General features: G+C 35.9%; 2 protein-coding genes and 3 long non-coding RNA genes across 5 annotated transcripts; 4 read left to right on the plus strand and 1 right to left on the minus strand.

Annotated features, from left to right (window-relative positions):
• Positions 1 to 5,274: 5,274 nt before the first annotated feature.
• Positions 5,275 to 8,196, plus strand: LOC107729525 (uncharacterized). Its single transcript, XR_001638588.1, has 4 exons — positions 5,275 to 5,327; positions 7,844 to 7,888; positions 8,017 to 8,043; positions 8,145 to 8,196. It is a non-coding gene; the product is annotated as an uncharacterized LOC107729525 (long non-coding RNA).
• A 485-nt stretch (positions 8,197 to 8,681) lies between these two features.
• On the plus strand, positions 8,682 to 9,525 carry LOC107729462 (uncharacterized). Its single transcript, XR_001638581.1, has 3 exons — positions 8,682 to 8,700; positions 9,303 to 9,374; positions 9,477 to 9,525. It is a non-coding gene; the product is annotated as an uncharacterized LOC107729462 (long non-coding RNA).
• LOC107729429 (fibroin heavy chain-like) lies at positions 9,397 to 18,772 on the plus strand. Its single transcript, XM_016539915.1, has 13 exons — positions 9,397 to 9,400; positions 9,477 to 9,593; positions 9,672 to 9,704; positions 10,013 to 10,048; positions 15,143 to 15,202; positions 15,320 to 15,370; positions 16,596 to 16,655; positions 16,754 to 16,807; positions 17,195 to 17,275; positions 18,044 to 18,193; positions 18,414 to 18,446; positions 18,519 to 18,575; positions 18,657 to 18,772. The coding sequence occupies exons 1-13, from the start codon at positions 9,397 to 9,399 to the stop codon at positions 18,770 to 18,772; spliced, it is 852 nt and encodes a 283-aa protein (XP_016395401.1).
• A 694-nt stretch (positions 18,773 to 19,466) lies between these two features.
• LOC107729481 (uncharacterized) lies at positions 19,467 to 20,109 on the plus strand. The gene is made up of 3 exons (XR_001638583.1): positions 19,467 to 19,518; positions 19,630 to 19,680; positions 19,776 to 20,109. It is a non-coding gene; the product is annotated as an uncharacterized LOC107729481 (long non-coding RNA).
• A 1,050-nt stretch (positions 20,110 to 21,159) lies between these two features.
• On the minus strand, positions 21,160 to 24,346 carry LOC107729447 (perforin-1-like). Its single transcript, XM_016539939.1, has 4 exons — positions 23,796 to 24,346; positions 23,539 to 23,677; positions 23,193 to 23,410; positions 21,160 to 22,030 (listed from the first exon to the last, which is right to left on the minus strand). The coding sequence occupies exons 1-4, from the start codon at positions 24,305 to 24,307 to the stop codon at positions 21,160 to 21,162; spliced, it is 1,740 nt and encodes a 579-aa protein (XP_016395425.1). The 5' UTR covers positions 24,308 to 24,346.
• Positions 24,347 to 26,831: the final 2,485 nt, after the last annotated feature.

Consider the following 26,831-nt stretch of genomic DNA (forward strand, 5'->3'; position numbering starts at 1 on the left):
TCATCACAGGAATAAATGACATTTTAAAATATAATACAATGGAAAATAGTTTTAAATTGCGTTAATATTTCGTAATATGACTGTTTTTACAGAATGTTTTGTAGCTCAAACAGTAGAGCATGGCGCTCGCAAAAAAAAAAATAAAAAAAATAATCTCCCAAAAGCATAAAAAAATTTAAATGTGTATTTTTGATTGAATAAATGCAACCTTTACTTCTTTAAGAAACATTAAAAAAAAACTTACTAACCACAACATTTTGAAAGATGGTGTATATTGTAGGCTATAACAGATTCTGAAACACAGTGTATTTAAAAATAAATAAATAAATTAATATTGTTGTATCCTTTCTCTAACTTAAAAAACATACAATATTAGCTTTCTGTCTGTCTTTGACCTCCATGTCCCCCTTTCTTGCGGTTTCATTTCTCTGTGTGTCTTGGACCAGGACAGGACTCTGCTTGTCTGTTTTTAGTAAAGACGTCTTGCTTGTAGACTCTTGAGCAAATCTTTGACATGGAGGAATACACCACTAATATTGTCCCTGTCTGACTGTGTCCGCGGGATACCGGAATGCAGGAATATTACTGATGGAGAAATCCTACATTTTCTCTGTCTCTCCGTCTGTCTGTCTGTCTGTCTATCTGCCTGTCCATTCATCTATCTGTCTGTCTCTCCATCTATGACATTTACGTTTTAGTTTTGACAATTACACTGTGTAAAATGGTATCTGAAAAATAATTATGAAATGACAGTATTTAGCTTTACTGGGCCCTTAACTTCAGAAAAGCACGATGACTAACATTAACCATATATTTGGACAAACAAGCCAAAATTGCTTTGTAAAGTAAAAAATGAGCATGTTTCTGTGGTTCGGTGTGTGTTCCCACCGTTTATGCTACACACTGTGGAGCGAAACGCTAACACAGCACCACCACAGGTGCAGGCAGAGTGACATGGGCTAAAAACATGCAGCGCCGTGCCACAGAAATACTAGGTGTGTGTAGAGTTACTCTGCAAGGGTTTATTATGCAGCATGAGCACAGAAGACTGTTTCAGTGCAATAAAAGTGATAAACACTCGTAAGCTTTGTCATTTACACCAAAACACACACATTCTTACACATGCATGCAAAAGCTTTCACAAAGAGTGAATTTCCCTGTGATTATTTATCTTCACCTCTTCTGTGGTGGTGGCACACAGTCAAACTCCTGCGGGCCTCAAACTGCGTGTGAGGTATATTTAGAAATAGTAAATTTGCTTATTAATGGATCTGACACCAGCTATCAGATATTATGCTGGGTTCCTTTCTGCTCCAAGCTTCTGGGTGGCTTGTGGTTAGTGTCTGGGTGTCCATTTAAGTGGACAACAGAGCCCAAAGATTCCAAAGATCAGGCCTGTCTCTCTCTACACCTTTATTAGGGTTGTGTGCACATAATCTATCTCAGTGACACAATTTGAATCTTTCTTTGTTTGTAACTTTAACAACATAACAGGGATTTTATCATAATTATCTGGCGTTTTAGTCTGCAATGAAATCTTTTTAATAAATTAACCAGGTAGCTGAGTTCATGGCGCACTGGTAGTGCACATGTTTGCAACACATTAGCACTGTTCCAAAACCTTATGTGATGTGTGATGTGAGTGGAATGAAACTATACTGTAGAGATAGTTCACCCAAACTTGAAAATTCATCTTTTACTCACCCTCATGTCGTTCCAAACCTGAACGGCTTTATTTGTTCTATCGAATTATATTTTGGAAAACTGGTACCTAAACAGTTTCACTTCCCATTGACTTCCATTTTATGGACAAAAAACAACCTTCTACCAACATTCTTCAAAGTATCTTTTTGTGTGTTAATGTGTTTTTGAACAAATGATGGGGAAAAAAATGGAAGTTAGTTGGCAAATGAAATAGATTTTTATTAGTGCTGTTAAACTATTAATCGCATCCAAAATAAAAGTTTTTGTTTACATAATATATATGTGTGTACTGTGTATATTTATTATGTATATATAAATACACACACATGCATGTATATATTTAAGAAAAATATGTTATATTTGTATATTAAATATATTTATATATAATATAAATTATATAAATATATACATGTAAATACATGTAAATATTTTCAAAATATATACATGCATGTGTGTGTATTTATATATACATAATAAACATACACAGTACACACACATATATTATGTAAACAAAAACGTTTATTTTGGATGCGATTAATCGTTTGACAGCCCTAATTTTTTATATATTTAAAATATATATTTTTGTGTTAATGTGTTTTTGAGTAAACCATGACATAATTTTCATTTTTTGGTGAAAATTTCAGTTTTTCATTTTTAATTTAAAATGGTTGGTTTTCAGTTACTTATATGTTATTAAAGCAATATCGTTCAGAATCAATTAAATTGTAATTGTATTCATAATATTAACATCTCTGTTGCTTCATCTGTCACCTTAGATTGTGTAGATTTTTTATATATATTTTTTTTTTTGCTGAATTCATTGCATTCTGGCATTGCATTGCAATTGCTGACTTAAAATTTGGCCAAAAGAAGGTATTTTAAGAGGCGGCACAAATGAAGTTTCCTAGGTTTTTGGAACAGACTTTGTGTTGGGACTGCTGTCTGCATCTATTAAAAACAGAAAAAACATAAATAAACAATATTAAATGTCAGCTATTAAAGTAAAGACAAGAATATTACTGTAGAAAATTAACTCTGCTAAAGCATTTTCCAGAGGGAAAAGCTAAGTTAATATTGTCCAAACAAGCATATTGAGTGTTTAATGAGCATATTCATCATTCCTCACACTCCCCGTATAATATGAATTCAACACAAACACATAGACAGAAAGCCATCAGACAGGACACTCATATAAACAAGATTGGAGATGGATGGATGGTAAAAAGTAATTAGTCTAGTTTTACACCTGTTTATGTGTGAATTCTGTCTGATGAGTGTCTGTGTTTGCATTGCTAAAGATTATAAAACAAATAGATTGTCCAAGAAAAAGGGTGAGTGAAAAGCGTGAATCTGGCTACTGTGATTTACAGTGCATGTTCTGTGTTCAGTGCAAGGTGGTTCTTCATGCCTTTTGAAAACAAAAAAGGCGGAAAAGAACGAATGCAGACAGAAAACGTCGAAATAAACTCAATAGTTGAAATAAACTGCTGATGACGTGGTAGCGGAGGCTTTAAATTGCTGTTCAAATATGACTTCACTGGACTGTGTTTCTGCCAGTGACTGTCCTCTTGTTGAAAACAAGCTTTTATAAATGCTTAATGTGGAACTTTGCTTCTCCACATCCTACACTGGTTTGTATTATTCCTCTTTTATATTTACAAATCCTCACTAGCAGGACATTTACAGGGTTAGTAAATAAAACAAAGTCACAAGCTACAGAAAACTAACAGGCAGACCTGTCTGGATTTCAGGTAATAACCTTAAACTTATTCACAACAGAGTGGCCCTGTCCTTCCTCCATTTGGCTCTTTTCATCACAGGTCACGGACTATCTCTGTCTGTCACAAGTCTCAACCCTACATAATTTAATCTAACTCTCTAGACAAATGCCTGCTTAGAAAACAGAACAGTATGAAAGTCATCTAAACATAAAAATTCTTTCCTTTTTCTTAAAGCTGCAGTCCGTAAGTTTTGCCTCTTTGTCGCCATCTCTGTTTGAAAACCTGGAAATGCAGCTGTGTGTGGATGGATGTTAATGTTGTCAATATTAATTAAGTGTGTGCTTTTATTTCCTTTAATGCATTTTCTGTGCTTCTTAATATTATATTCATGCTCATCTTGTTATAAACTCTTTAAGGGGTAGCTTGGGTATTTTGAGGGCTTAAAGGGGAAGCAATGGAACATCTGAGGACAAAGTTTATGAAAACAAAAAGAACACCCATAACCTATATTTTTTCCTCTGAATCATTGCAAACAGAAGCTACTGCAGTGACTCACATGGTGTTTTTACTACTATAAATCCTAGCACTGGATTCTCAGTGTGAGGTGGAGCCCTGTCTTGAGTGTCAGGCCAATGTGTGTAAGCAGACTGACAGAATCTGATTTTGTGTCAATGCTTAGCCCTTATACAGACAACAAAAAGTAAATTAGTAACTCTGTTTAGAGAGATTTGCAGTTTAATATGTTCATATATTATTATTATATTTATTAGTATAGTATATTATATTATAATTTTTTTTATATGACCAACTGGCTGTACATTATCACCTTTTACATGAGTACTCAATATCCTACCAATAAATACATGGACATATGGTATTGTTTTAGTTTAATTTATTTAATATTACCTGTATATGATCTCACTAAGGAAAAAAAAGTCACTACACTTTTAAAAAATAAAGGTTCTTTATTGGCATCTATGGTTTCATAAAGAACCAATGTTCTTTTCATAAAGAAAAATGTTCTTTACAGTAAGAAAAAAATGGTTCTTTTCAGGTTCTTTGGGGAACCTAAACTAGTTGTTCTGTGGAATCGCTGTGAAACCTTCCATTTTGGAGCCTTAATTTTTAATAGTGTATAACATACAAAACAATCAGCCTAAAACAGTATTACCATAATACTGAAGTCTTTTAAGGAAATTTTCACTATAATCGATAACGGAGAGATGGCTTTCGGTTACCGGGACGCCATGGGCAATGCAAAAATACACTCTTAAAAATAAAGGTTCCAAAAGGGTGTTTTTTGCAGTGATGAAGAATCATTTTTGGTTCCCCAAATGACCTTTCAGTGAACATTTCCTAAAAGAACCATTTTGAAGCAAATTTTAAAAATCTAAAGAACCTTTTTCGACTATAAAGAACCTTTTCTGCATTTGCAAGGTTCCATGTATGTTCAAGGTTCTTCATAGAACCACTGATGCCAATAAAGAACCTTTATTTTTAAGAGTGTATCTATAGTGGCATATTACAACAAAAATCTGGATGAAGCCGGCTGTCTTCTTCAGGCTTGGTGGAGCATGAGAAAGGGAGGTGGTAGAATGGGACGAGGAGCGAGAGAAAGTTCAGGTGATTTTGTTAGGGGGTGCCCAATAGAACAGCAGAGGGCAGGGCTGGTCAGAGGAGAGACATGGACATCCAGAGAATAAATAAAGGCCTGGCGGGTTGTTTGGCCAGTGGTGCTGCTTTCAACTGAGGGTACTTGACTCTCACTTCACCTGTGTGCAATTTTAGCTCTTTGCTAATACCAAGTCTATCTGTCTGTCTGTTTGTCTGCCAACATGCTGGTTTGGGCGATCCTGCAGACCTCACTGGTCCTGTGGCTGGTACAGAGCACCATACAAAGAGGTAAGTTAGACGTGTCTTCTGAAGGGCTTGTTGTAGAGATTTAAGGGTGAGAAAGAGAAATGAGGAGAATTTGTGATGCAGGAGAGGGTAGAAAGCAGGACAGAGGCTTGTTATGATATTGGAGCACCCATGGGGCCAAATCATTGTATTATGACTAAAACGATTTTAATCTAAAATGGGACAAATTATGATAAAAAAGAATCTATGTAGTGGCACTAAGGTTGTGAGGTTAATTCCAGGTAGGGCTCTGACCCATGTACTCAAGCCCTTCATTGTGCCCTCAGGGGAGGCTCTTATGTTTGGTTGCTGAGAAAATCACATTTTTATTTAAACTGGCACTTTAAAGCAGAGCAATAGGTAGAGTGAATCTATGCATGATTAGGTGGAGAGACCAATCATCCAATGCTTTTGCTATCTGAATACCACTTTGAATGTCTAATAATGTGGACAGATTGCAGCAGTTTATTGATTAAATTGAAATGTATGCATGAAAAGATAATCCCATCAGATAAAGAATGACTAAATCTCTTTCAACCACTAAAAAAAACGCTTTACAAATCTTTGTCTTTGTTTGTTTAATATATGCAGGGGGTTTGTGAGTTGGTAAAAAAGCTAATAATTAAATAATAAACACATATAATTAAAATGAATAATTTAACAGTAAAAGCAAAGTAAAACATTTATTAAAAAAGATTTAATATTTTATTTGTTTGTCATGTGACCAGCAACCGGCATAAGAGAATCTCACGGGGTACTTGAAGTAAATATTTTAGGTCCAAGAGGTTCAGATGCCAAAACGTTTGGGAATCCAGTTGAAATATATATTGCATAAATAAATAGAATACATTAGTTCTCAATTCTTGTTCCTTTGAGAATTGAGATTTCAATAAAATAGAACTTCAGAAGAGGAAATATTTATATCTGCTTAGACTTTTACACCTTTTTTATTTATAGGCTACATGTCTCACCCATATGATTTAATGTAATATGTCACAATGTAGGTACCTGAAATCAGTTTGCATACCATTTGAAGCAAAATATGAGTTGGATCTCTGAACAAAAGTGCCTGGAAAAGTTAATAGTTGTTAAATAAATCCAGCCCCTATTTGATAGACTTTTTATTGTGCTGCTAAAACATATGTTTGTATTTTTTAAACTTTAATACACAAGGTTATATTAGAAAACTTTTTTAAAAATTACAGTTTGTTTAAGGTTTGTAATTGTTTTTAACCATGTTTGCATATACTGCCAATGCACTATTAGATTAAACAGAAATACAAATTTTAGGTTTATAACTGTTAATCCTTTTTCCCATTTAATATTGCCAGTCCTTTGGTTGACTTTGACATGAAAACACAACACTGAGGTGAAGTAATCACTGAAGAGTGGTGCTTTTCTTTATCTGGTGCCAATGAGGAAGCAACCAAACAATGAGAAAAGTAACAGTATGCATGACAAACCGTAGCTTGACTTGCTGTCCATATCTGATGCAAGCTATTTATTTTCTACTTTTCTGCGCCTTGTAGAAAAAAAATCTATTGTCACCTATCGATACTTGACAGACAAAACTTCTTTTTTTTTAAATTCAGTAATTCAGGCCACACTGTCTTTTCAGTAATCTTGAGCAGGGCTGTACGTTAACTTTTTTTTCACATAGCACTGGTGCTACAGAGGTTGAAAGTTTTGTCATGTCGCACTGTACAGCCCTGTTGAGGCATTGTTGCGTCATCGAATGTTCAGCCAACAGTCACGGATGTTTGTACGTCAGACTAAAAGGTGTCTAGAAAATGACGTAATAAAATGCACATAACGATTCCATGTTAAATGTCTGACGGCTGTGATAACTGGAGAAAAAACACCTCAGGAAGTGAGTCATGGCTCGACGTGTCTGAGTTTGCCTGGATATGCTCCAGCTCCATAACTCTGACCGCAAATTAAACCTTCATATTTCATGTCTGAAGATCAAAACCCAGTGCCTGAAGGTGACAGCGGTGGTCAAAATTTGTCAGCCTTCTGTCAGTCCTGACTTTATACGGCCGATACTCAGCCCAATTTGTCCTTACAGTTTCTGGGCATCAATGGAGGCCTGTTCCAAATACACAGAGACAGTGGTTAGTTCAATGAAATTCACACTGCTAATCTCTTATTACATCAGCTGACATAGTTTCTCAACCATGGAAGTTTTATTGGTTGATTTCTAAGAATTCAAACAGGAGCTAATCTCACTAACCGAGAAGTACCAAAATCTATTTGAGCACCCTCTGCTGAAGTATTTTTTACGACCTTCATGAGCCCTGCCCTTAAAAACATATGGTGTTAGTATAGTAATATTATCAGATAATATTATGTTGGCCATAATAAGTATTTGCATAGAAGGTTTGTCAGAAAACATGGGATTACCATGGTAAATCTCCAAAAATATGGTATTCTTATTTTTGAATATGGTATTCAAAATATGGTATTCTTTCTTTTGGGCTAAAATCTTTTACACAGTTTTTTATTTCCTTGTTTTAAAGGAGTTAGGCCACAGACTGGAGCTCTTGGAAGATTGGCGAGTCGAGGTATTTTGCGCTTTTTCATTTCTGTATATATAGTGCATCTGTGAGATATTACAGAGGGTTAGAGGTCAGAACGTTACACCACATAATGAGTTTCTTTATCAATCCGGCCTTCTATCTTTTCTCTGTAGGTCCTGGTATCGGTGTAAAGTCTGGAGGTAAGTCTGTCTGCCTGAACCTGATGGATGCTGCTGAATCCAATTAGTTTATGTGAGTACAAAGGTTATCTTCTTATTCTTTCATTTCTGTACTGTCCTAGGTCCAGTGGCTGGTATCCTCGGAGCCCGTGGCTATGGGGCAGGCAAGCCAGGTGGTAAGTGACATTAAACTCTGATGAAGTTGATGAAAATAAGTACAAACAGTAAATAAAGATTTACAATTAACCTTTGACTAGACACATGCCAAAATACACAGAACTGATTTTGAAAAAGAGACAATGTATTTGTGGTCACACTTTATTTTAAGGTCCAATTCTCACTATTAACAAATCATTAACTATGACTTTTGCCTCAATAAACTCCTAATTTGCTGCTTATTAATAGTTAGTAAGGTAGTTGTTAAGTTTAGGTATTGGGTAGGATTAGGGATGTAGAATATGGTCATGCAGAATGTGCTTTATAAGTACTAATAAACAGCCAATATGTTTATAATAGGCATGCTAATAAGCAACTAGTTAACAGTGAGAATTGTTCCCTATACTAAAGCGTTACTGTATTTGTTTGTTTATATACAAAAAGTGAATCTTTTGGATTCTGACATACCAATCATTTAATGTTTTTTTTTTCTCTCACAAACAGCTGGACGTTATCTTGGAGGTAAATTTATTCTGCTTTTTATTTTGTGTACAGTGCCGTTCAAAAGTTTGGGATCTGTAAGATGTTTGTGAAGGAAGTCTCAAATGCTCATCATTACTGTATTTATTTGATTATTGATTATTAGTTATTTGAAATATTATTACAATTTAAAATAACTTTTCTCTACTGCCATATAGTTTAAAATGTCATTTATTCCTGTGATGCAGCGCTGAATTTTCAGCATCATTACTCCAATCTTCAGTGTCACATGATCCTTCAGAAATCATTCTAATATGCTGATTTGCTGCTCAATAAACATTTCTTATTATTTTCAATGTTGAAAACACTTATTTTTTTGATTAATATAAAGTTTAAATTTGAAAAGTTTATTTGGAATAGAAATCTTTTGTAACATTATAAATGTCTTTTCAGTCACTTTTGATAATTTTACTGTGTACTTGCTGAATAAAAGTATTAAAAAATCACACTGACCCCAAACTATTGAACGTTAGTGTAAAATGCACGCAAGCAGTTGTTTGTATATGTGTGCAATAGTCTGTGTTATTATGTGCATATGGACTCAGTGTGTGTGTAGTTTGTGTAATGAGTATGGTGTCTGTTAGGGGCAGCATACAGACCCACTGCGATCAGAGGAGGCCTGAAACAAGGATATGGAACACTTGGTTATGGAGGAGGTATGTCATTCCGAAAACTATAATGGGCAGATATCAATTTCTTCGTCTGATGGATTTATAATTCTTGCATTCATCACCATGATCCTGCTATTTTGGTCTTAGCTGCAAACCTTGGAACTGGCCTCGGGGCTGCCAGGCTGGGACTCGGCACAGGGTATGGCCTAGGCAACGGGCTGGGAGCAGCCTTAGGTTATCCAGCAGGGAACCTCGGAGGAAGAGGTAAGAGCTGCTCATTTGCTTTCAATTCAGAAGTACTCTTGCAACACTTATTCACTTTCTGATTTTGACATTTTCTAGGTTACACCAGTAATGGCTATGGAGCGCAGCTAGGTGAGTGTGTGCATCATAACGACCCAAATCAATAAATCACACATTCCAGTTTAATGCCATCTCTTTCCGACCTGGAGGTTGTGTAGCAGATTGGATCTGATCTAACCAATCAAAATTCGACCTCGTGCTGTGATTAAAATCTTTCACACGTAGTGATATATGCTGTCCATTTGCCATGATTAGGTGTCATATTTTTGATGAAGATGTGTGGGAGTGGGAGTTTATGTATCTACCATGAGAGGCTTCCGCTAAACAGGCATTTATTTATTCTTTCTGTAACCTTGACATCTCTCTTGTCTTGTTGCCAGGTTATGGCGCAGGAGGATACCCCGCCGCTGGACGCGGTATGTAACCTCTCCTTGTCAAAGCATTAGGAAAATGTGTGTGTTTAATCTATGGGGGTTGAACACGGTTTTGTTGTTTACTCGGGTTGCAATAGCAACCTCTACTGACCAACTTCATCCACTTTATTCCAGGAAACAGTTGGATCCTTTTCCCCCCTATAATACTTTCTTTATTTCAGATTTCTGCAGTATTGGGTGTTTTAGTGATAAAGTGAAAATTTGTCGCCAGGAGCAAGATAAACATTCTTTTCAGTGCTGATATAGGCTAGCAGTATTTAGGTATAGCCTACTTTGTGCACCAAATTTGTTTTTATTTAAACCTTTGTGGTATTTCATAAGTATTTTTTTGGAAGTGCTTTATTATTCTGCTATTTTAGGGTCTTTTGATGGGAGGGATTCTAACCCAATCTTTTGATTTATTCAGCAGTTATTGGAACTTCAACAAAACTGACAGAAGTGTTAAAATACGTTAAGTACTGCAGTACTTCTATGTGCCACTGATAGGCGCTGCAGGAGGGCGTGCGCCTTGCCTACAGTTAATTGTTTGCAGAATCATTTGCTATAGTTTTATCCTTGTTTTATTGTGTACTTGCATACCCAAACGTTCAAAAGCCACTTCATTGCTTTGGAAAAAGTGACACGGGTCACGTGGTTTATTGTTGTGGATGAGCTAATGAGTTTTAAGAGAATATGCAGATGTCTTGTGCTATCAGTTTCGTGTTGGTGGATGTGGATTGATGGTTATGTTTGCACATCGTATTTGTCATGGGTGCTGTCGTGTTGGAAATGTTATGTGTGTGATCTCTATTCTAAACGTTTACCTTAAGCAGACATTATTATGACAAGTATTGCTGGATGATTTAAGCGTCTTATCTTTGTTTGTTGTTTAATTGCAGTAATCTTTTATGTGTGCTTTGCATCTAATGAGCATTATGGGTTGAGTAACAGTTTATTCAGATTTTTGTGATATGGCACAGCAGCAGTTGTGTCTGCTGGTCAAAGTGTTAGAGCCAATGTTAAATCAGTGTTTTAATGTGCATGCTCTTACAAAACATGTCGAAAAACGAAAGGCTCATCTAGATTTGGTGTATCAAAGCTGTGAAACTGACATTAACAATGATTTTGTGGTCTTCAGGATATGGTGTACCAGCTGGCACACCCACAGGGCAAGGCTCAAACCCATCAAAACTGGGTAAACCCTCCAATATCTGACTCATTCTTGCATTTCCTTTAGGGATAGGCTATTTCCCATTCACAGATCATCAAAATTCAGATATTCATTCATGCTTTTTTCATTTTTTTAACTGTAGAAACAGCAGAAATGAGACATACAGACTAAAAACAAAACAAAAAAACAACCACAACAAATAAAAAATATCTAAACATTCTTAAATCAAGATACATTTACCTGAGAAACAAAATGACATAAAATAAGTCGTTTTCTGAAAATATGTATCAAAATTAAATATATATAAAAAATGTGGTGACTTAATGCTTTAAAAAATTAAAAAATATCTGCAAATGGGGTAAGACTAATAAATATTTTTCCTTTAAATTAAGTTTATCTTTCTTATTGGCAGTTTTTGTTGTTGTTTCAAAACATGAAGTCACTTTATATTGATCAATTTGTCAGAAAACAGTACTTTGCTTCTCAATTAAATGTATATTGATTTAGGAATGTTTTTATACAGTATGTGTATTAAAAAAATATTAAGGAAGATATTATTTTTATTTGTATGTATGTATGTATTTATTTTACAGTGTATTTATTGTTGTGTAGCTGTATTAATCTGTGTATTAGTATTAATTTAATTTGTAATCATATTTTGTTCTCTCAGCTCTTTTTGCTTGTTAACCGTAATATAGGCTGTTTTAGCTTGTTAGGGATTTTTGTTGATGTTTGAGTCAAGTTTGGGCCTCTTTGCTGAAGGTTTAAGAAGTGTTAGAGCACAAAAAGGTCTCAAACTAGTGGATAATCTCTATTATCAGTTTCAGGTCTGAGGTTCAATTCAGTTGTCCAGCCAGCAGGGGGCAAATTGTTTTGCTCATGCAAAAAGATTAGAGGAAATGTTGAGGAACATGTACAGTAGATGTTTGAATCAGTAGATTTTGCAGGTCTAAATCATATCATATCATTCATTCATTCATTCATTCATTTATTAGTTGTTCACCAACAAAAGCAGTATAGTTCCGTAAGACTGTTAGATAAAATTGTGTTTAGATTAGGACCATTTTAGTACCTTTTGAAAGGGTACTGCCCCAGTGACAGCTTTGTAGCTTTTTTCCCCGATAATGTAGGAAGCAGGATTGTGCAGTTCCATTCAGTACCACTTTTTTGGTCATGTGGTGGTTGTGTACCTGCTTCTGATGTTGTGTGCCTGCTTCTATGAGCATCTATTGTGTAATTCTGTCATTTTGCTGTGACTCAATAGAGATATCTTGTTGTGCATTAGATATTTGTTGTGATCTTTATCTCTCACATCAGGAATCACCATCCTGTGCAACTTTGCATAGATGTTTGAGAAGTTAGAATGCATGCTGGCTCAGTACTCGATCGTGGTCAAGTTAACACCCTAATAAGTGTCATTTACAATTATGTTGCTTTTTTATCATTCTCACCATTGAAATCTTTGCCTCCAGCTGATGTGTCTGTATTCACAGGTGTTGGGCCTAGAGGTGGCCAGCCCGTGTCACAGGGAGAGAGGGGCAATGGTAAACCTCAGTACCCCCACGTGTGGCTTTCATGCTTTTTAAAGCTTTTTCAATCTGCTCTTCTGGATTTTTAGTTACAATATTTTAGCCATTTACACTGCATGATGAGTGGCACATTGCTCCCTGTTATCTCACTATACAATACATGCCTATCCTGAAATGTGTTGTTTTTTTTACTTTGCTTTTCTCTCCAGCAGAGTAGCATCTCTTATGCTCTTGCAACAGTAGCAGCTGCTATGTTGATAGTACCTTGGTGAATGTTAACTGGTGTTATGGTGTTTAGGTTACAGTCGCGGAGGGGTCCCAAATGGACAGGGTGCTATAGCCAATGGTAAAACTCATCCCAGATGTATGTGGGACTTCATATTTGAAAGATTAATTGCTGTATAATATGATTGACATAGTTGTAGTATATAGTCGAGTGTATATCCGCTTGTCAAGTCGTGACATGAGAAATACTGTTTCTGTGTCCAAGCCTCTACACGTTTCAGTTAAGAATCTCAACAGCTATTTTTGATCTCTGTTTATTCATATGACACATTTAAGTTAAACTTTTAAAAACTCATGGCGTACACTACAGTCTCCAAGCTCACAACATCCTGGACACTAATATTTAAGGATTTATAAACAGTGGCCATCTGAGATTTAGTTATGAAGATAAAGGTTAGGACCATGATTTTTTTTGGTAGTATTACAGCACACCGTGAGTGTATATTACCACTATTTGTTGTTTGCTTTTGGCATCTGCTAGAGTGTTTGGACATCGGAAACAGTGACATGAGATGTCAGACTTATCAAGCAGATAGTTAGTATACAGTGTCCTCTAATGGCACAGGCAAGTCTAAATTTTGGGTTTTAAGTAATGTGGTCATGAATGACTGTGGGACTAATATAGTAATTGTAGCTGCGGTCAATAGGTTTCCCCTCAGGACCAGGAGTGACCAATGGAATGAGAGCTCAAATTAAGGGTAAACACACGCCAACAGCTGAATTAAAGCCAAGCTGAACATATCAGACTGTATTCAATTCTATTTCAAATTCTTATCTTTGTTGTCTTACACTACCATTCAGAAGTTTGGGGTTGTTAAGATATTTAAGTCTCTCCCTTATGCTAACCAAGGCTTTATTCATTTGATCAAAAATGCAATAAAACATAAATATTGTGGAATACTATTACAATTTCAAACAACTCTTTCATATTTTAATATATATTTTATGATGTTATTTATTCCTGTGATGTCAAAGCTGAATTTTTAGCCATTACTCCAGTCTTCAGTGTCACATGATCCTTCGGGAATCATTCTAATATGCTGATTTGCTGCTCAGATAACATTTATTATTATTATCAATGTTGAAAACAGTTGTGCCACTTTAATATTTTTGTAGAAACCACGATATGTTATTTTAGCTTATAATACCTTTATCATCCCCAGACTTTTGGACTGTAGTATAGATGTCTATGAATCAAAACTATTGGTGCAAGATCGTGTACATTGTGTAGGTAACTACTGTTACGATCTATAGGCTATGGTCCAGCAGCAGATATGATTAATGGACGAGGAATTATAAACAATGGTAAAGTTTTTATCGCCTTTGTAGCATACAAATGATCTGTTCCTATCTGTAAGTAATCAGTAAAAAGTTTCTGTAATTAATATGTTTATATTCTTTGCAAGTAAAGGGAGAGTGGAAGGCAATGCATGCAAAAAACTGTTTTTAAAGCATAAGCATATAGGTGATGGGAACTATGTTGGATTCTCTGTGTTGAGATAAACCACTGTTGTAATACAATACAGGACCAGTTTTGCCCAACGGACAGGGCACCAAACCATCCAATATGGGTAAATGTCTTCCTATTAAATTGTCACCGGTTTATGGCTGAATGCATGTCACGAGGTGGTGTTTTCTCCAGTCTAAAATCAATACAGTACTCCAACCGTCATCCAATGGAATGAATATATGGCCTTTGACACATTAGAGTGTTAATGATTGTGGACTGGAAAATCCACCCCTCATCATGGACTCATTGCAGCTGCAGGTCTATGAATAAGTGCTTTTCTGTACCACAGGTGTTCCGAAAGGTTTGTGTGTGCAAGTGTGCTGGACTAATGCCTCATCTATTTCTTGGGGCTGTTCTCTTTTCTTTTATATGCTTCACCTGAGCCTTTATCTTTATATCTGCCTTTGTGCTGATGTGTGCCCAATGCATGTGCGTTATTTCTCTCCCACAGGCCACATGTATGGACCAGTCACACACACTGTGAATTCGTCTTGCATGATTACTCTGACCCACAGACCCCTAAACGATCACATTATTCTGTGATGGCCATGATTTTTATTACTAGTGGCCAAATTTTCATAGTTTGCATATCTTGTTAACAGGATACGGCCTTGGTGCTGCTGGCTATCTTGGAGCTGGTTTTACTAACGGTTATGGAGCAGGTATCTAGAAATTGTGAAATATTGTTTCTCTCTCAAAGGTCCCAGTATCTTAATACAAGCTCTAGAAAATTCATATTTTGCTAAAGCTACCACATTTTTTTTTTATTGCTGATACAGGTCTAGGGGCAGGTGGATATCCACAGGGAGTTCGAGCAGGAAAGCAGATTGGTAAGTAATGTCTATTTTATTCATTATATAGAGGAGACGGGGCTAGTTGTCACAAGGGCTGCATATTAGCAAAATGTTTTGAGTTTAAAGTCTAATTACATAAAGATGTGTTTTCTACAGCGGTTTGTACACTATTTTTCAAAAGATGGGGTCAGTAGGATTTTTTATTTGATAAAAAAAAATTGTTCAGTAAGGACACATTAAAAATTATTAAAAGTGACAGTCAAGACATTTGTAGCGTTAAAAAAAATCAATTTCAAATTAATACTGTTCTTTTTAATTTGCTATTCATCAAAAAATCCTGGAAAAATATTTAATGTTTTCTGCATAAATATTAAGCATAACAACTTATTTCAACAGTGATAATAAGAAATGTTTCTTGAACAATAAATCAGCATATTATAATGATTTCTGAAGGATCATGTGACAGAAGACTGGAGTAATCATGCTGAAAATTCAGCTTTGCTATTACAGGAATAAATTACATTTTAATATATATATTAAACTAGAAAACAGCTATTTTAAAATATTTCACAATATCACTGTATTATTGATCAAATAAATGCAGTCTTGGTGAGCATAAGAGACTTATTTAAAAAACACACACTTTTTTTTTAAAGGTACCAGAACACCTGGTTCAGATACAAATGTTAATTTTTATGATTATTTTTGTGAATTCTGTCCACTTCTCTATAGCTGTTGAGTAAATAACACATCACATTTGTATTGGGGCAAGTTGTCACATTTGCAGATGTAGACCTTCCCTGAAAAAATAGTTACTGGAGTAAAAACTGTGACTACTACTTTAGGCCTTTTCTCCTCTATATAGATATTTAAAATATTGTCCTTTGTTTCTTCTAATGATTTTACTATTCTTGTCTCTGTTGATGCCCAAGTGAAACCTTTTATAATATCATAACATTGTTGCAGTGTGATGCATTAAGCACAAGTGTGGTCAGATCAGCAGCCTGCTGCTTCAGCACAAAGCCAAGAGCTGCTCTAGAAGCAAAGTGCTCCTCTAAGACCTCTACATTTGGGTTCTTGCACAAACATGTGCGTGCCAGTTTGTGCTAGAAACACCCAAAATTTCACACTCTTTGTTATGCTCATTTTTGTCCGAATCATCTTGGTTACACAGTGGTTGACTTTGACTGTGAAACACAGTGGTGCTTCCTGTGTTACTTTTACACCTTGTGCAGTGTTGAGTTGAATAATGTCTTCTCAGCAGGCTACAGCAATGGATACGGCAGTGAGGTTTATGGCACAGCAGACGGTTATGGAGCAGGTGAGTCTGGACTGGATAGGTACGATGGAGCACGTCCTAATGTCACACTAACATATAAGCATAATTGTAATTGAGTGACAATTATAATTATGTTACAGGACCTGCCTACCCATCAGTGTTAGCTGATCATTTTGGCCTGAACGGTATAGCTGGTAAGGCTGAAGGTTATAAGTGTAACCAACAGCATTGCATTCACACTAAAGACATTCAAAACACCTGCAGTAATGTCAGCACTTCATCCAGTGTTTCATTCACTCTGTCCTGTGATTATACACAATATTATTTTACTCAAGATTGTAGAAAACAACCTCCTCCAGCCTAATCTGGGTGAAGTGTCTGAACTGCAATAGCTTGACCACTGAGCAATCAGCTGTTGCCTGTGCAATTGCTTTTATGCTAATACTAAGGTAATCTGAGCAAGACTGCAGTATGCTCCTAGAATACTACTAATGGAAATGGTAAACCGAGTGTTTTGCATACATTAACTAGAAGCAGCAGCATCTGCATGAAATCACAGAGGTCAATGTCTGCTCTTTCAGGTCTTGGAGCTGGAGGCCTTGGAGGTCCAGGGCTGGTAGTGAACCCCGGCCTGGGTGCTGATGCCAAGTCTAGAAAATATGGTAAATAAAGTCATCTGAAGATGACAGTTAAATAAAAAGAAATTGAATTAAACACACTAAATACACAACCGTTCAAATAGGGTTTGGGGTCAGTAAGATTTTCTCATAAAGGCTGCATTTATTTGATCAAAAATACAGCAAATGCATTGTTTTGAAAAATGAGTACAATTTAAATGTTTTAAAGTATTTAAAAAATGTCATGTGAGGACAAAGCTGAATTGATCTTTCAGAAATCATTCTAATATGTTGATTTGGTGCTCAAGAAACATTTCTTATTATTATCAATGTTGGACCTTTGTGCTGCTTTATAATCTTGTTGAAACCTTGATCCTTTTTTTTTAGGATTCTTTGATGAATAGAAAGTTCAAACAAACCACATTCATTTCAAATAGAAATGCTTCATAGCCCTGTGAAGCCGTGGTTTACAGTGAATTTATAACAGCTAAGTGGGTTTTAGGCACTCCGCTTCGCGTCGACAACAACGCCCCTTAGCTGTTATAAATTCACTGTAAACCACGGCTTCACAGGGCTATGAAATGTATTTACTGTCACTTTTGATCAATTTAATGCATTCATTTCTTTTAAAAATCTTACTGACAGATTACAGCATTTTCCTACTTCACCTGTTGTTGACAAATGTGGCAAAACTCTTTCCAGCTCATTTGATCATTGTTGAGTCACGGTAATGTCTCTTCTTCTTTGTCTAGATATGTCTTTGTGGCTGTGGTTGCTTGATCCTATAATACCTCTGGTTTCATTTGTCTAAAGGGGCAGGTGGAGTTCTTGGAGCTGCCGGATCCTTGCCTTACGGTGGCCAGCCTGTGGTCTCAGCTGGACTTGGCCCCCAAGGCAAGGCTGGTAGTTATGGTGGAGCTACATATGGAGGAATACCAACCCTTGGGCCAGACACTTCTTTGGGTACGTGCATTGCACATGTTTGTTATTCAAATGCAACATGCAAATCTCAGTTTTCCGGCTATGCTTTGCCTGAGGATTTGACTTGAACACGAATGTCCCCTGTGAGAAAAAGAATGAAGATTTGAACAAGAGAATAAAGAGTATTAATAAACCAAACATGATTATAAAGATCAGATAACTATTATGAGAAAGAAAGTAAAGATGGTCTGTCTCCTATCAGGTGGTACAGGTGGAGCGATGGAGCCATTAGCAGGTAATATTGTGGAGTTTTTGGGAAATATATTTCAAGTCATTTTTTTCTGATAACGAAATGTTACTGCCGCAGGCGGAGCTGTAGGCCAGATTCCTTACAGCGCACCAGTCATTGCAGCTGGGCTTGATGGTAAGTTGGTAAGAACAAGAGAAATCGAGAACATCATGGACTGTCTGATTGTGACACAGGTGTAAATGTGTTTACCTGCAGTTGATGCTGGTTATCCTTTTGGTGCTGAGCAACTCAGTCTGGGTGCTGATGCTACAAAGACAGCCGCCAAATATGATGAGAATATAAGCAGTTTTGTTTTATCCATATACACTTAATACATATCTATTACATACACTTCCATAAAAATTTGGGGTTAATAAGATAAAAAAGTAATACTTTTATTCAACAAGGATACATTAAATTGATCTAAAGACGTTTATAATGTTATAAAAGATTTCTATTCTTTTTTCCTTTCAAATAAATGCTGGTCCTTAAAACATCCCGTTTATCAAAGAGTCCTGAAAAAAAAATGTATCACAGTTTCCACAATAATATTAAGAAGCAAAACTGTTTTCAACATTGATAGTAATAAGAATGCAACTTGAGCGTCAAATCAGCATATTTGAATGATTTCTGAAGGATCATGTGACACTGAAGACTCCTGAAAATTCAGCTTTGCCATCACAGGAATAAATTGCATTTTAAAACAGCTGTTTTAAATTACAATATTACTTCACAATATTAAGCTGTATTTTTCACCAAGTAAATGCAGTCTGGGTGAGCATAAGAGACTTCTCTCAAAAACAGTAGTGTATGCGTTAAATATCTAAAATCGACTGATTAAATAATTAAATCATCTTTAATATTGACTGATAACTGATACTGATGTATCATGCATGCCAAATGACCACCGGTCTGCGTTCTCATCTTCATCATTTCTCCACTAACATGCTAAAACCTAGCAGACATCACTGACTAAATACATAAATGCTGTTGACTAATAACCAGTGTGGTGACTGGTCATTTCCAGGCACAGGCTATGCAGCTGCACTAAGTACTGGTGGTCAGGGGCCCTATGGTGGTGAGTAAATCAATGACATGAGTTAGACAAACTAGCAAGTTTCTAACCTAATGACATCTGTTAAGGTCTAATGTGTGGTTAGTTTCACTATGTTCATTTTTTCCCCCACAGGACAGAAGGATGGAAGCAAGCTTAGTGGCATTTATGGGAATGGCTACAGAGGTAGATGATATATTAGAAGGTCTGTATTCTTAACTCAGCATATTGTGTCTTTTACCTTTCTCATCCATCTCTTCTCATCTTCCTTTTCTGTCTAGGCTGATTTCCAAGGCCATGCTGTTAAACTCGTCAGTGTTTTTTTTTGCCCCTTTATGCCTAGTGTTCCTCACTGTTGTGCAGTTTTGTGACATGTTTTTGTCTGCCTTATTGGTTTAGTGTTAGTTTTGTGCCCATTTGTGTGGGCATGTGTGTTTTGTGTGTAGGTGTGGTTTTGATGTTCATTGTTCTGTTTGTGGATGTTCCCCCAGTCTGTTCATTTGTCTTGTCCAGTGGAGTGTTTCATGTCCCTTGTGTGTCTCTGTATCTAACTAAAACATGCTGAGCACTTAATTGGCTGTTATTTTAATTCTTATGAAACACTAAATATTCCACCTCCTAATCCGACTCCTTAGTGTTTGTTTGACAACTATATGATCAATGAGGATTTCAGGAAAACAAACTGCCCAGTCCTGCTTAAGGGCACAATGATGGCAATTACGGGGTTTGATCCTGCACTATTAGCATCAGAACAAGCTAAAAGATGGTTTTGAATTCTGTTTTGAGGTCATGTTTTATCAAATTAAACATTACATAATGTCTTAAAGCGAACGCTAACAAAATGACATAACGGCCATAATCTTGTGAGCTCTCATATGGTTAAACGTACTGGTCTCAATTCTCATCCGTCTACAGGAAAACCACATAACAAGCATCCTGTGGCACACTCATGAGAGAGGAAACTAGTCAAAGCCATTGTTAAAGGGATAGTTAACCCAAAAATAAAGATACTGTCATCATTTACCTCGTGTCATTCCAAACCTGAAAAAGACTTTCTTTCTCAAAATGTCTCGGTGTTTTTTTAAGGTCTATACAAGTCAGTGGTGTCTAGTGTTGTTTTGGACCCCATTTACTTAGTTGAACAGTTCAAACATTCTTCAAAATATCTTCTTTTGTGTTCCTCAGAAGAAAGAAAGTCATACAGGTTCGTAACGACATGAAGGTGAGAAAATAGTGACAGAATTGTTATTATGCCATTTTTGAACTATCCAGATGGGTCAGAAAATGAAACACAAATACAACTCCAAGCAGACAATTTATAGTCTTTAATGACACAGAACATTACGTTTTTAGTTCTAGATTATTTTTACACATACTGTCATAGTGACAAAGAAATTATGCTACTTACAATAAACAAAAATAATTTTAAATAATACAAAGTGTAGACTGAAAGAGCATAACACAGTACAATGTATATGATGCCAGTGCAAGCATAGAAATCCTGCAATAAAAACAGCAGATAATAAATACGTATTGCGCATTGTCTCTACAGTTGAGAAATATTAAAGAATTATATTAAATATGTCTTTCTAATAGTGATTAATACAAGCAAGTTTCAAGTTATATTTTGCATAGCCGCACAAACAGATCCAAAGCCAAAACTGACTACAGAATAGTTTTAGCACTGTAATTTGTCTTTTGATATACATAAAGTCTGTCCAGAAGTACTCCCTTGCTCATCAATATTTCTGCCGGCACAGGTCGTGCATTTCGCGATGTGTATACCTTCTCCAGTTGAAGGTTCATGGGAGAACCGACATACTTTGCACAATAGGGGCCAGACAAACTTGGAGCGCATTTCACTTCTGTTTTGTAGAACAGCAGACCGTGGTTTAAATTGCAGAAATTGCCATTATGATCTGTTTTTATGGGTACTTCACAGGTTCCCAGCAAATCGTCGTCCCATTTACTGTCTTCATCCCACACCTCCAGTTTTAGCTTGTCATTCTCCGCCAGGACAACATCACCCAGATCAAAGGTTCTCCCCCAGTGGGGTGAGTTGTTATTCGTGATCATATCAGTGCGTCCAACCTGAATGTTATGTTTGTCGAACACTTTAACGTACCCATCGGTCGCTGTGGTCTGGTCACCCCACAGGTCTTGAGCCCTCACGATTGTGACCTTTACCCGAGAAAGTCCACGCTTAGATGGACAGCAGTCTGGTGTGATCCCAGGATTGTTGCGACAAGTGCAGACACACGGGTTGTTTGGGTTGGTTTTGACGCCATCTTTACAAGAGTCGGTGCAGTTCCTCCAGAGGGACTTTTCCAGGATGTAGTCATGGATGGCTTGGCGCAAGTGCTTGCGCACTGGATCTTTGGTGGGGATCAGCTCATGCAGGGACTCCAGAGAGTAAGAAATCACGTCTGGGTTTTGTGGTAGGGACTCGAGCCATTCTTTGTAAGCTGATGGGTCTTTTCCTCCTGAGAAAAGGAGCTCAGGCTCTGTAGTGTGACCTCCGGTGATCTCGGTCAGCCTTTGAATAAAAAAACAGTTGATTAGGGATACACTGATATTGAAACATGAAATTATTTTCATAAAGGCAATTTCTTTCTCAGTGTTTTTGTCGTGTTTTCCAGTACAAATATCTAAATATTATTACATGAAGATACATTTACTTTTAGTTCAGTTTATTTATTTATAAAGCACCATTAAAACAACAGAGCATTGACCAAAGTGCTGTCCAATAATGAAGATAATTCCTCAAAAAGAAAACAACAACGTCAAAACACTGATAAAACACCAAAACAGTACAAAATTTATTTATTAATTTTTTTTTAGAAAAAATTGTGTTTTTTAGCCAATGGGGTAAGGAAAAATGTTTTCCTTTTGATTAAGTTTATTTTTCTTACCCCATTGATATTTTTTCTTGTTTTAAGAAAACATTTTTACTTTTAGTTCAGTTCAGTTTATTTATTTATAAAGCACCATTAAAACAACAGAGCATTGACCAAAGTGCTGTCCAATAAGGAAGATAATTCCTCAAAAAGAAAACAACAACGTCAAAACACTGATAAAACACCAAAACAGTACAAAATTTATTTATTAATTTTTTTTTAGAAAAAATTGTGTTTTTTAGCCAATGGGGTAAGGAAAAATGTTTTCCTTTTGATTAAGTTTATTTTTCTTACCCCATTGATATTTTTTCTTGTTTTAAGAAAACATTTTTAAAAATCTCAGAAAACAATTGTGCTTCTTGAGAATATCTGCTGATTTTAGAATGTTTCGATATTTATACTGGAAAACAAGGCAACACTACCAAATAAGAAATTATTAACACTTTTTACAATGTGGCTGATAACAGATAAATGACTGAGATAAAAATTCTGTACATTTTTTGTCTAAATAAATAAAATACAAAATATTAAAAATAAATAGACAAATGAAAATCATTCATGTTAAATTAATTTTGGCACCACAACATTATAATTTACAGTATATAAAAAGGGATATAAAATCGTAGATCTGCTAAAGATTACATTTAATTATTTTGTTATTTATTCATGTTTTTAAAGAGTTACTTTAAGTGAGCATTAGATGATGGCAGAGCTAATCTAAATGTAATATATAGGGGACGTCCAGGACAGTAAATGTATGACAAGCTAGAAATTACAATACACATCATAATTTAAACCCACCTGTCATTAAAGCGGCTGGAGAAGCTGCTTTTGCTCTCCGTTTTGTCCTTGTCTTCATTACAGTGCTTACTTTCTGCTTTCATATCTACTTTGCCAAGGACGCTGGCACTTGCCTCCACGCTCAAGCATGTCTTCACTTCATCTGCACTTAAGCCCTGCAGAGCGATCTCACACTGTCTGATACTGGTCACAGAGCGTACGCTTCCTCCAAGAGTTACCTGGCAAAACAAAAAAGTAACACAGACACACTTCTGATTAATGACTTGACTTGCGGTGTATTGTGTTGTTGAAGCATTTTGGGCCTTTGTAATCCATACATGTGGAGTAAATTGTAAGCCAGAATTACCTTAGTGATGTAATGGGTTCCATAGGTGTTAATGAACTTGTAAAAACGCTTTTTGAAATCAAGATTGTATGTCTTGGGAAGCTCCTTCACAGAGCGCTTGAACTCGGGATGGAGAACAGGCTTGTTGGAGACCCTGTAGCTGAAATGTTAGAAGAGATAGGAGAAGGATATGACTCTTTGGTTTTACTTTATCATGAATAAAAAGTATTCAGTATTCAAGAAAGGCATGAATCAATGGAAGCTGGTATATGTCGCACCTGTAAAATGAACAAGAAATACTTTGGCTGGCAAAATTGTACTTGTCTCCTTTGGTCTTCCCCATTGAGTACTCTGCAAGCTTCGAGTTAGTTCCAGCCAAAACGAATGAGCCTTTATTTTGGCGAATATCTATGTCCAAATTTGCACCCCAGTTGTTCTCAATGGAGGAAGTGCTGGAGCTGACCAGTTCTTCACTGGACTGGTACAGGGAACTTGATATCTGAATGCTGCACTTTTTGCTGGATCTCCAGTCTACCACAGATGTGGGAAGCTTTTGATTTGCTCCTTCCATGTAGGGGTTCCTGCAAAGAGTGCATGATTTATCCTTTCGCCTCCAGACCTCTGTGTTAATGACAAAGGCTCCCATGCGCTGCATCTTGGTCACATCGTATCCTTCTCCGGCCAGGTTGGACCCGGGGGCGAAGTTTGCTTCTGCACATTCATTCGGTTTACCTTTAGTGCATGACTGCACAATGGGCAGAAAGAGGTAAATAACAAGCCCGGCCCGCATTCCTGTAAAATGGATTGAGATAAGGTGTATGGATGCTCTTCTTTCCTATGAAAAAAACATGACAATTATGTGTGCGCGAGTGTTTATATTTTATTGATGTATTTATTTATTTTTATTGAAACTTGAAATAACAGTACAAAATTGCACAATCAATGGTGAGTAAAAAATTACTAAATTACAAAAATTACAGTCTCACAAAATTACTTTCACACTCAAAATTCTAAATTATTATAAATAACAGTCATAACAGGATGGATGTCTTGCTCTGCAAGTTTTTAATAACAGTCTGTTGCGCATGAACATGATGGAAAAAGGTTATTATATTGTATTGTAGTTAGGATTATGACAATTTAGTGGATCTTGGCTACAGGGATCATAAGGAATATTTAAAAAGAACACATTTCAGTTACTTTTTAATTAAATTATTATTACTATTATGTAAAAGCTCCAAAACCTTCATAATGTAATAAATAAATAAAAATATTGACATAATAGTTCATTTTCATTACCAAATAGATTTGTAATATTTAAATGACTTCTGAAGTACTTCTGAAGTAAAAAAATAAATAAAAATAAGACATACTTAACCCATTTAATCCCACTGGTCACAATAGTGACCGTAAAAAAGGTTTTCATTTTTTTAAACCTCTAAAAACTTTACTGACTTACTAAGGTTTTAATGCACTTCCTGCAAATATAAGTTACAATATTGATGTTGTAATACTGGTAGCACTAAAATAAAAATTTTGTTAAGTATTACAAAAAAATTAACAATTTAGAAAAACGTCGATGGTTGTACTTTTTGTCTTTTATCTCAGTATTCCTATCAATGTTGTATAAGGGTTTTTTATGCATAATAGTAACACTAGAATGTGATCAAACTGTTTAAAATAGCTGGGCTAAGAAATGTAACGATTTTTATTACTGCAGAAATATGTTAATTCAGTACACACATTATCCCACCGGTCACAATTGTGACTGACCATAAAACACAATTTTTCACACACTTTTCCAAAAAAATTCAAAAAATTATTATTATTTCAAAGGGTTATTTTCATGCCTGGGAAAAATTGGGGATTAAACAGGTTAATGCCTTACTTTTAAACTCTAGTCTCCAAAATGTAACTAATTTTGAAATATTAACAGGACTGTCATAACAGGATGTATGCCTTGTGCTGCAGGTTTTTTAATAACAGTGTGTTGTGCATGAACATGATGGAAAAAGCGTTATTATATTGTATAGTAGTTAGGTTTGTGACAATTAAGTGGATCTTGCCTACAGGGATCATGAGGAATATTATTAAAAAAGAACAAATTTTAGTTGCTTATTTCTTTTGCATTACATCACAGACATAAACTTGAGCAGCAAGAAAAAAAGCACTATTTTCTTTAAAAGATGATGTAAAATTCTCTTCTTACCTCGAACTACTCTGTTTTGTCCAGCAGGCATTGGTGAGTGATGTGTGAAAGGGGCTATATGTAGGAAATAAATGCTAGCTTGTGGGTGGGCTTTACCGTTATTTGCTACCAATAAAAAATACACTCATCCGTTGTGGGCTGAGTGGGGGTACGCTTTTCAGTTTAGAGGAATTGAATGTGGTCTCGAATAGCCACTTCAGCACTGAGTATGCTCTGTGGTGAAACGGGGTCTACGACAAGTCAATGGAACATGTGAGAATTCATTTACACATTGACCTGTGCATTGCAGATGTAGAGCCAGACCGTAGGACTAAACTTGTCAAATCAGAACTTGACTAAAATGTTAAATGTGCCTCAGTGCTGCTGTTAGTCACATAGTTCCTCTTGTGGTGTTAAACCTCCTACACACTTTTCACAGTTCGCCAACCTAACAATCAAAAATGACATGAATCACTTAAACTGCTGTTTTCATAATTGCTTTATTAACCACAAAAATCTGCATGCAAGTAAGTGAGAGAGAAGATAGCAACCCCCCACAGATCGTATCAAAGATCTGAATAGCAAAAAGAAAATAAAAAGCTAATTTAGCATCAATAATAAAATGTTAAAGGGATAGTTCACCCAAAAATTAAAACTCTCTCATTAATTACTCACCTTCATGTTGTTCCAAACCCGTAAGACATTCGTTCATCTTCAGAACACAAATTAAGATATTTTTGATTAAATCCAAGAGCTCTCCGACTCTGCATAGACAGCAACGCAACTGACACGTTCAAGGCCCAGAAAGGTAGTAAGGACATTGTTAAAATAGTCCTTCATAATTTTACGAAGCTACAAGAATAAAAAAAATAATAATAATAATGACTTTTTTCAACAATTCTTTTCCTCTGCATCACCCCTAGGCGACATTATGAAGAGGTCTTTGCACACTGAGTCTGAAATTCTCATCTGAAATTTTCGCTCGTTAAAAAATAAATACGACCACACGTTGTGTCAATCACACTGCCTCCGAAACTTTTGTCCGTCACAAAAAAATTTGGATCAGGTTCGATTTTCTGCATTTTCGCATCCGTATCAAGCATTTTGATAGGAAAGGATGACGAAT

Source organism: Sinocyclocheilus rhinocerous, unplaced genomic scaffold, assembly GCF_001515625.1.
Source record: "Sinocyclocheilus rhinocerous isolate Xijiao unplaced genomic scaffold, SAMN03320098_v1.1 scaffold697, whole genome shotgun sequence".
Taxonomy (NCBI): domain Eukaryota; kingdom Metazoa; phylum Chordata; class Actinopteri; order Cypriniformes; family Cyprinidae; genus Sinocyclocheilus; species Sinocyclocheilus rhinocerous.

Bases quoted from the DNA above. Each gene is read 5' to 3' on its own strand.
- LOC107729429 (XM_016539915.1), top strand. The intron at 15,203-15,319 runs GTATCTAGAAAT...TTGCTGATACAG, and splicing joins TACTAACGGTTATGGAGCAG to GTCTAGGGGCAGGTGGATAT. The intron at 18,447-18,518 runs GTAATATTGTGG...TTACTGCCGCAG, and splicing joins AGCGATGGAGCCATTAGCAG to GCGGAGCTGTAGGCCAGATT.
- LOC107729447 (XM_016539939.1), bottom strand. From the start codon at position 24,307: ATGCGGGCCGGGCTTGTTATTTACCTCTTTCTGCCCATTGTGCAGTCA. The intron at 23,411-23,538 runs GTAATTCTGGCT...TTGTTTTGCCAG, and splicing joins GAACCCATTACATCACTAAG to GTAACTCTTGGAGGAAGCGT. The intron at 22,031-23,192 runs GTGGGTTTAAAT...TTTTATTCAAAG, and splicing joins TCCAGCCGCTTTAATGACAG to GCTGACCGAGATCACCGGAG.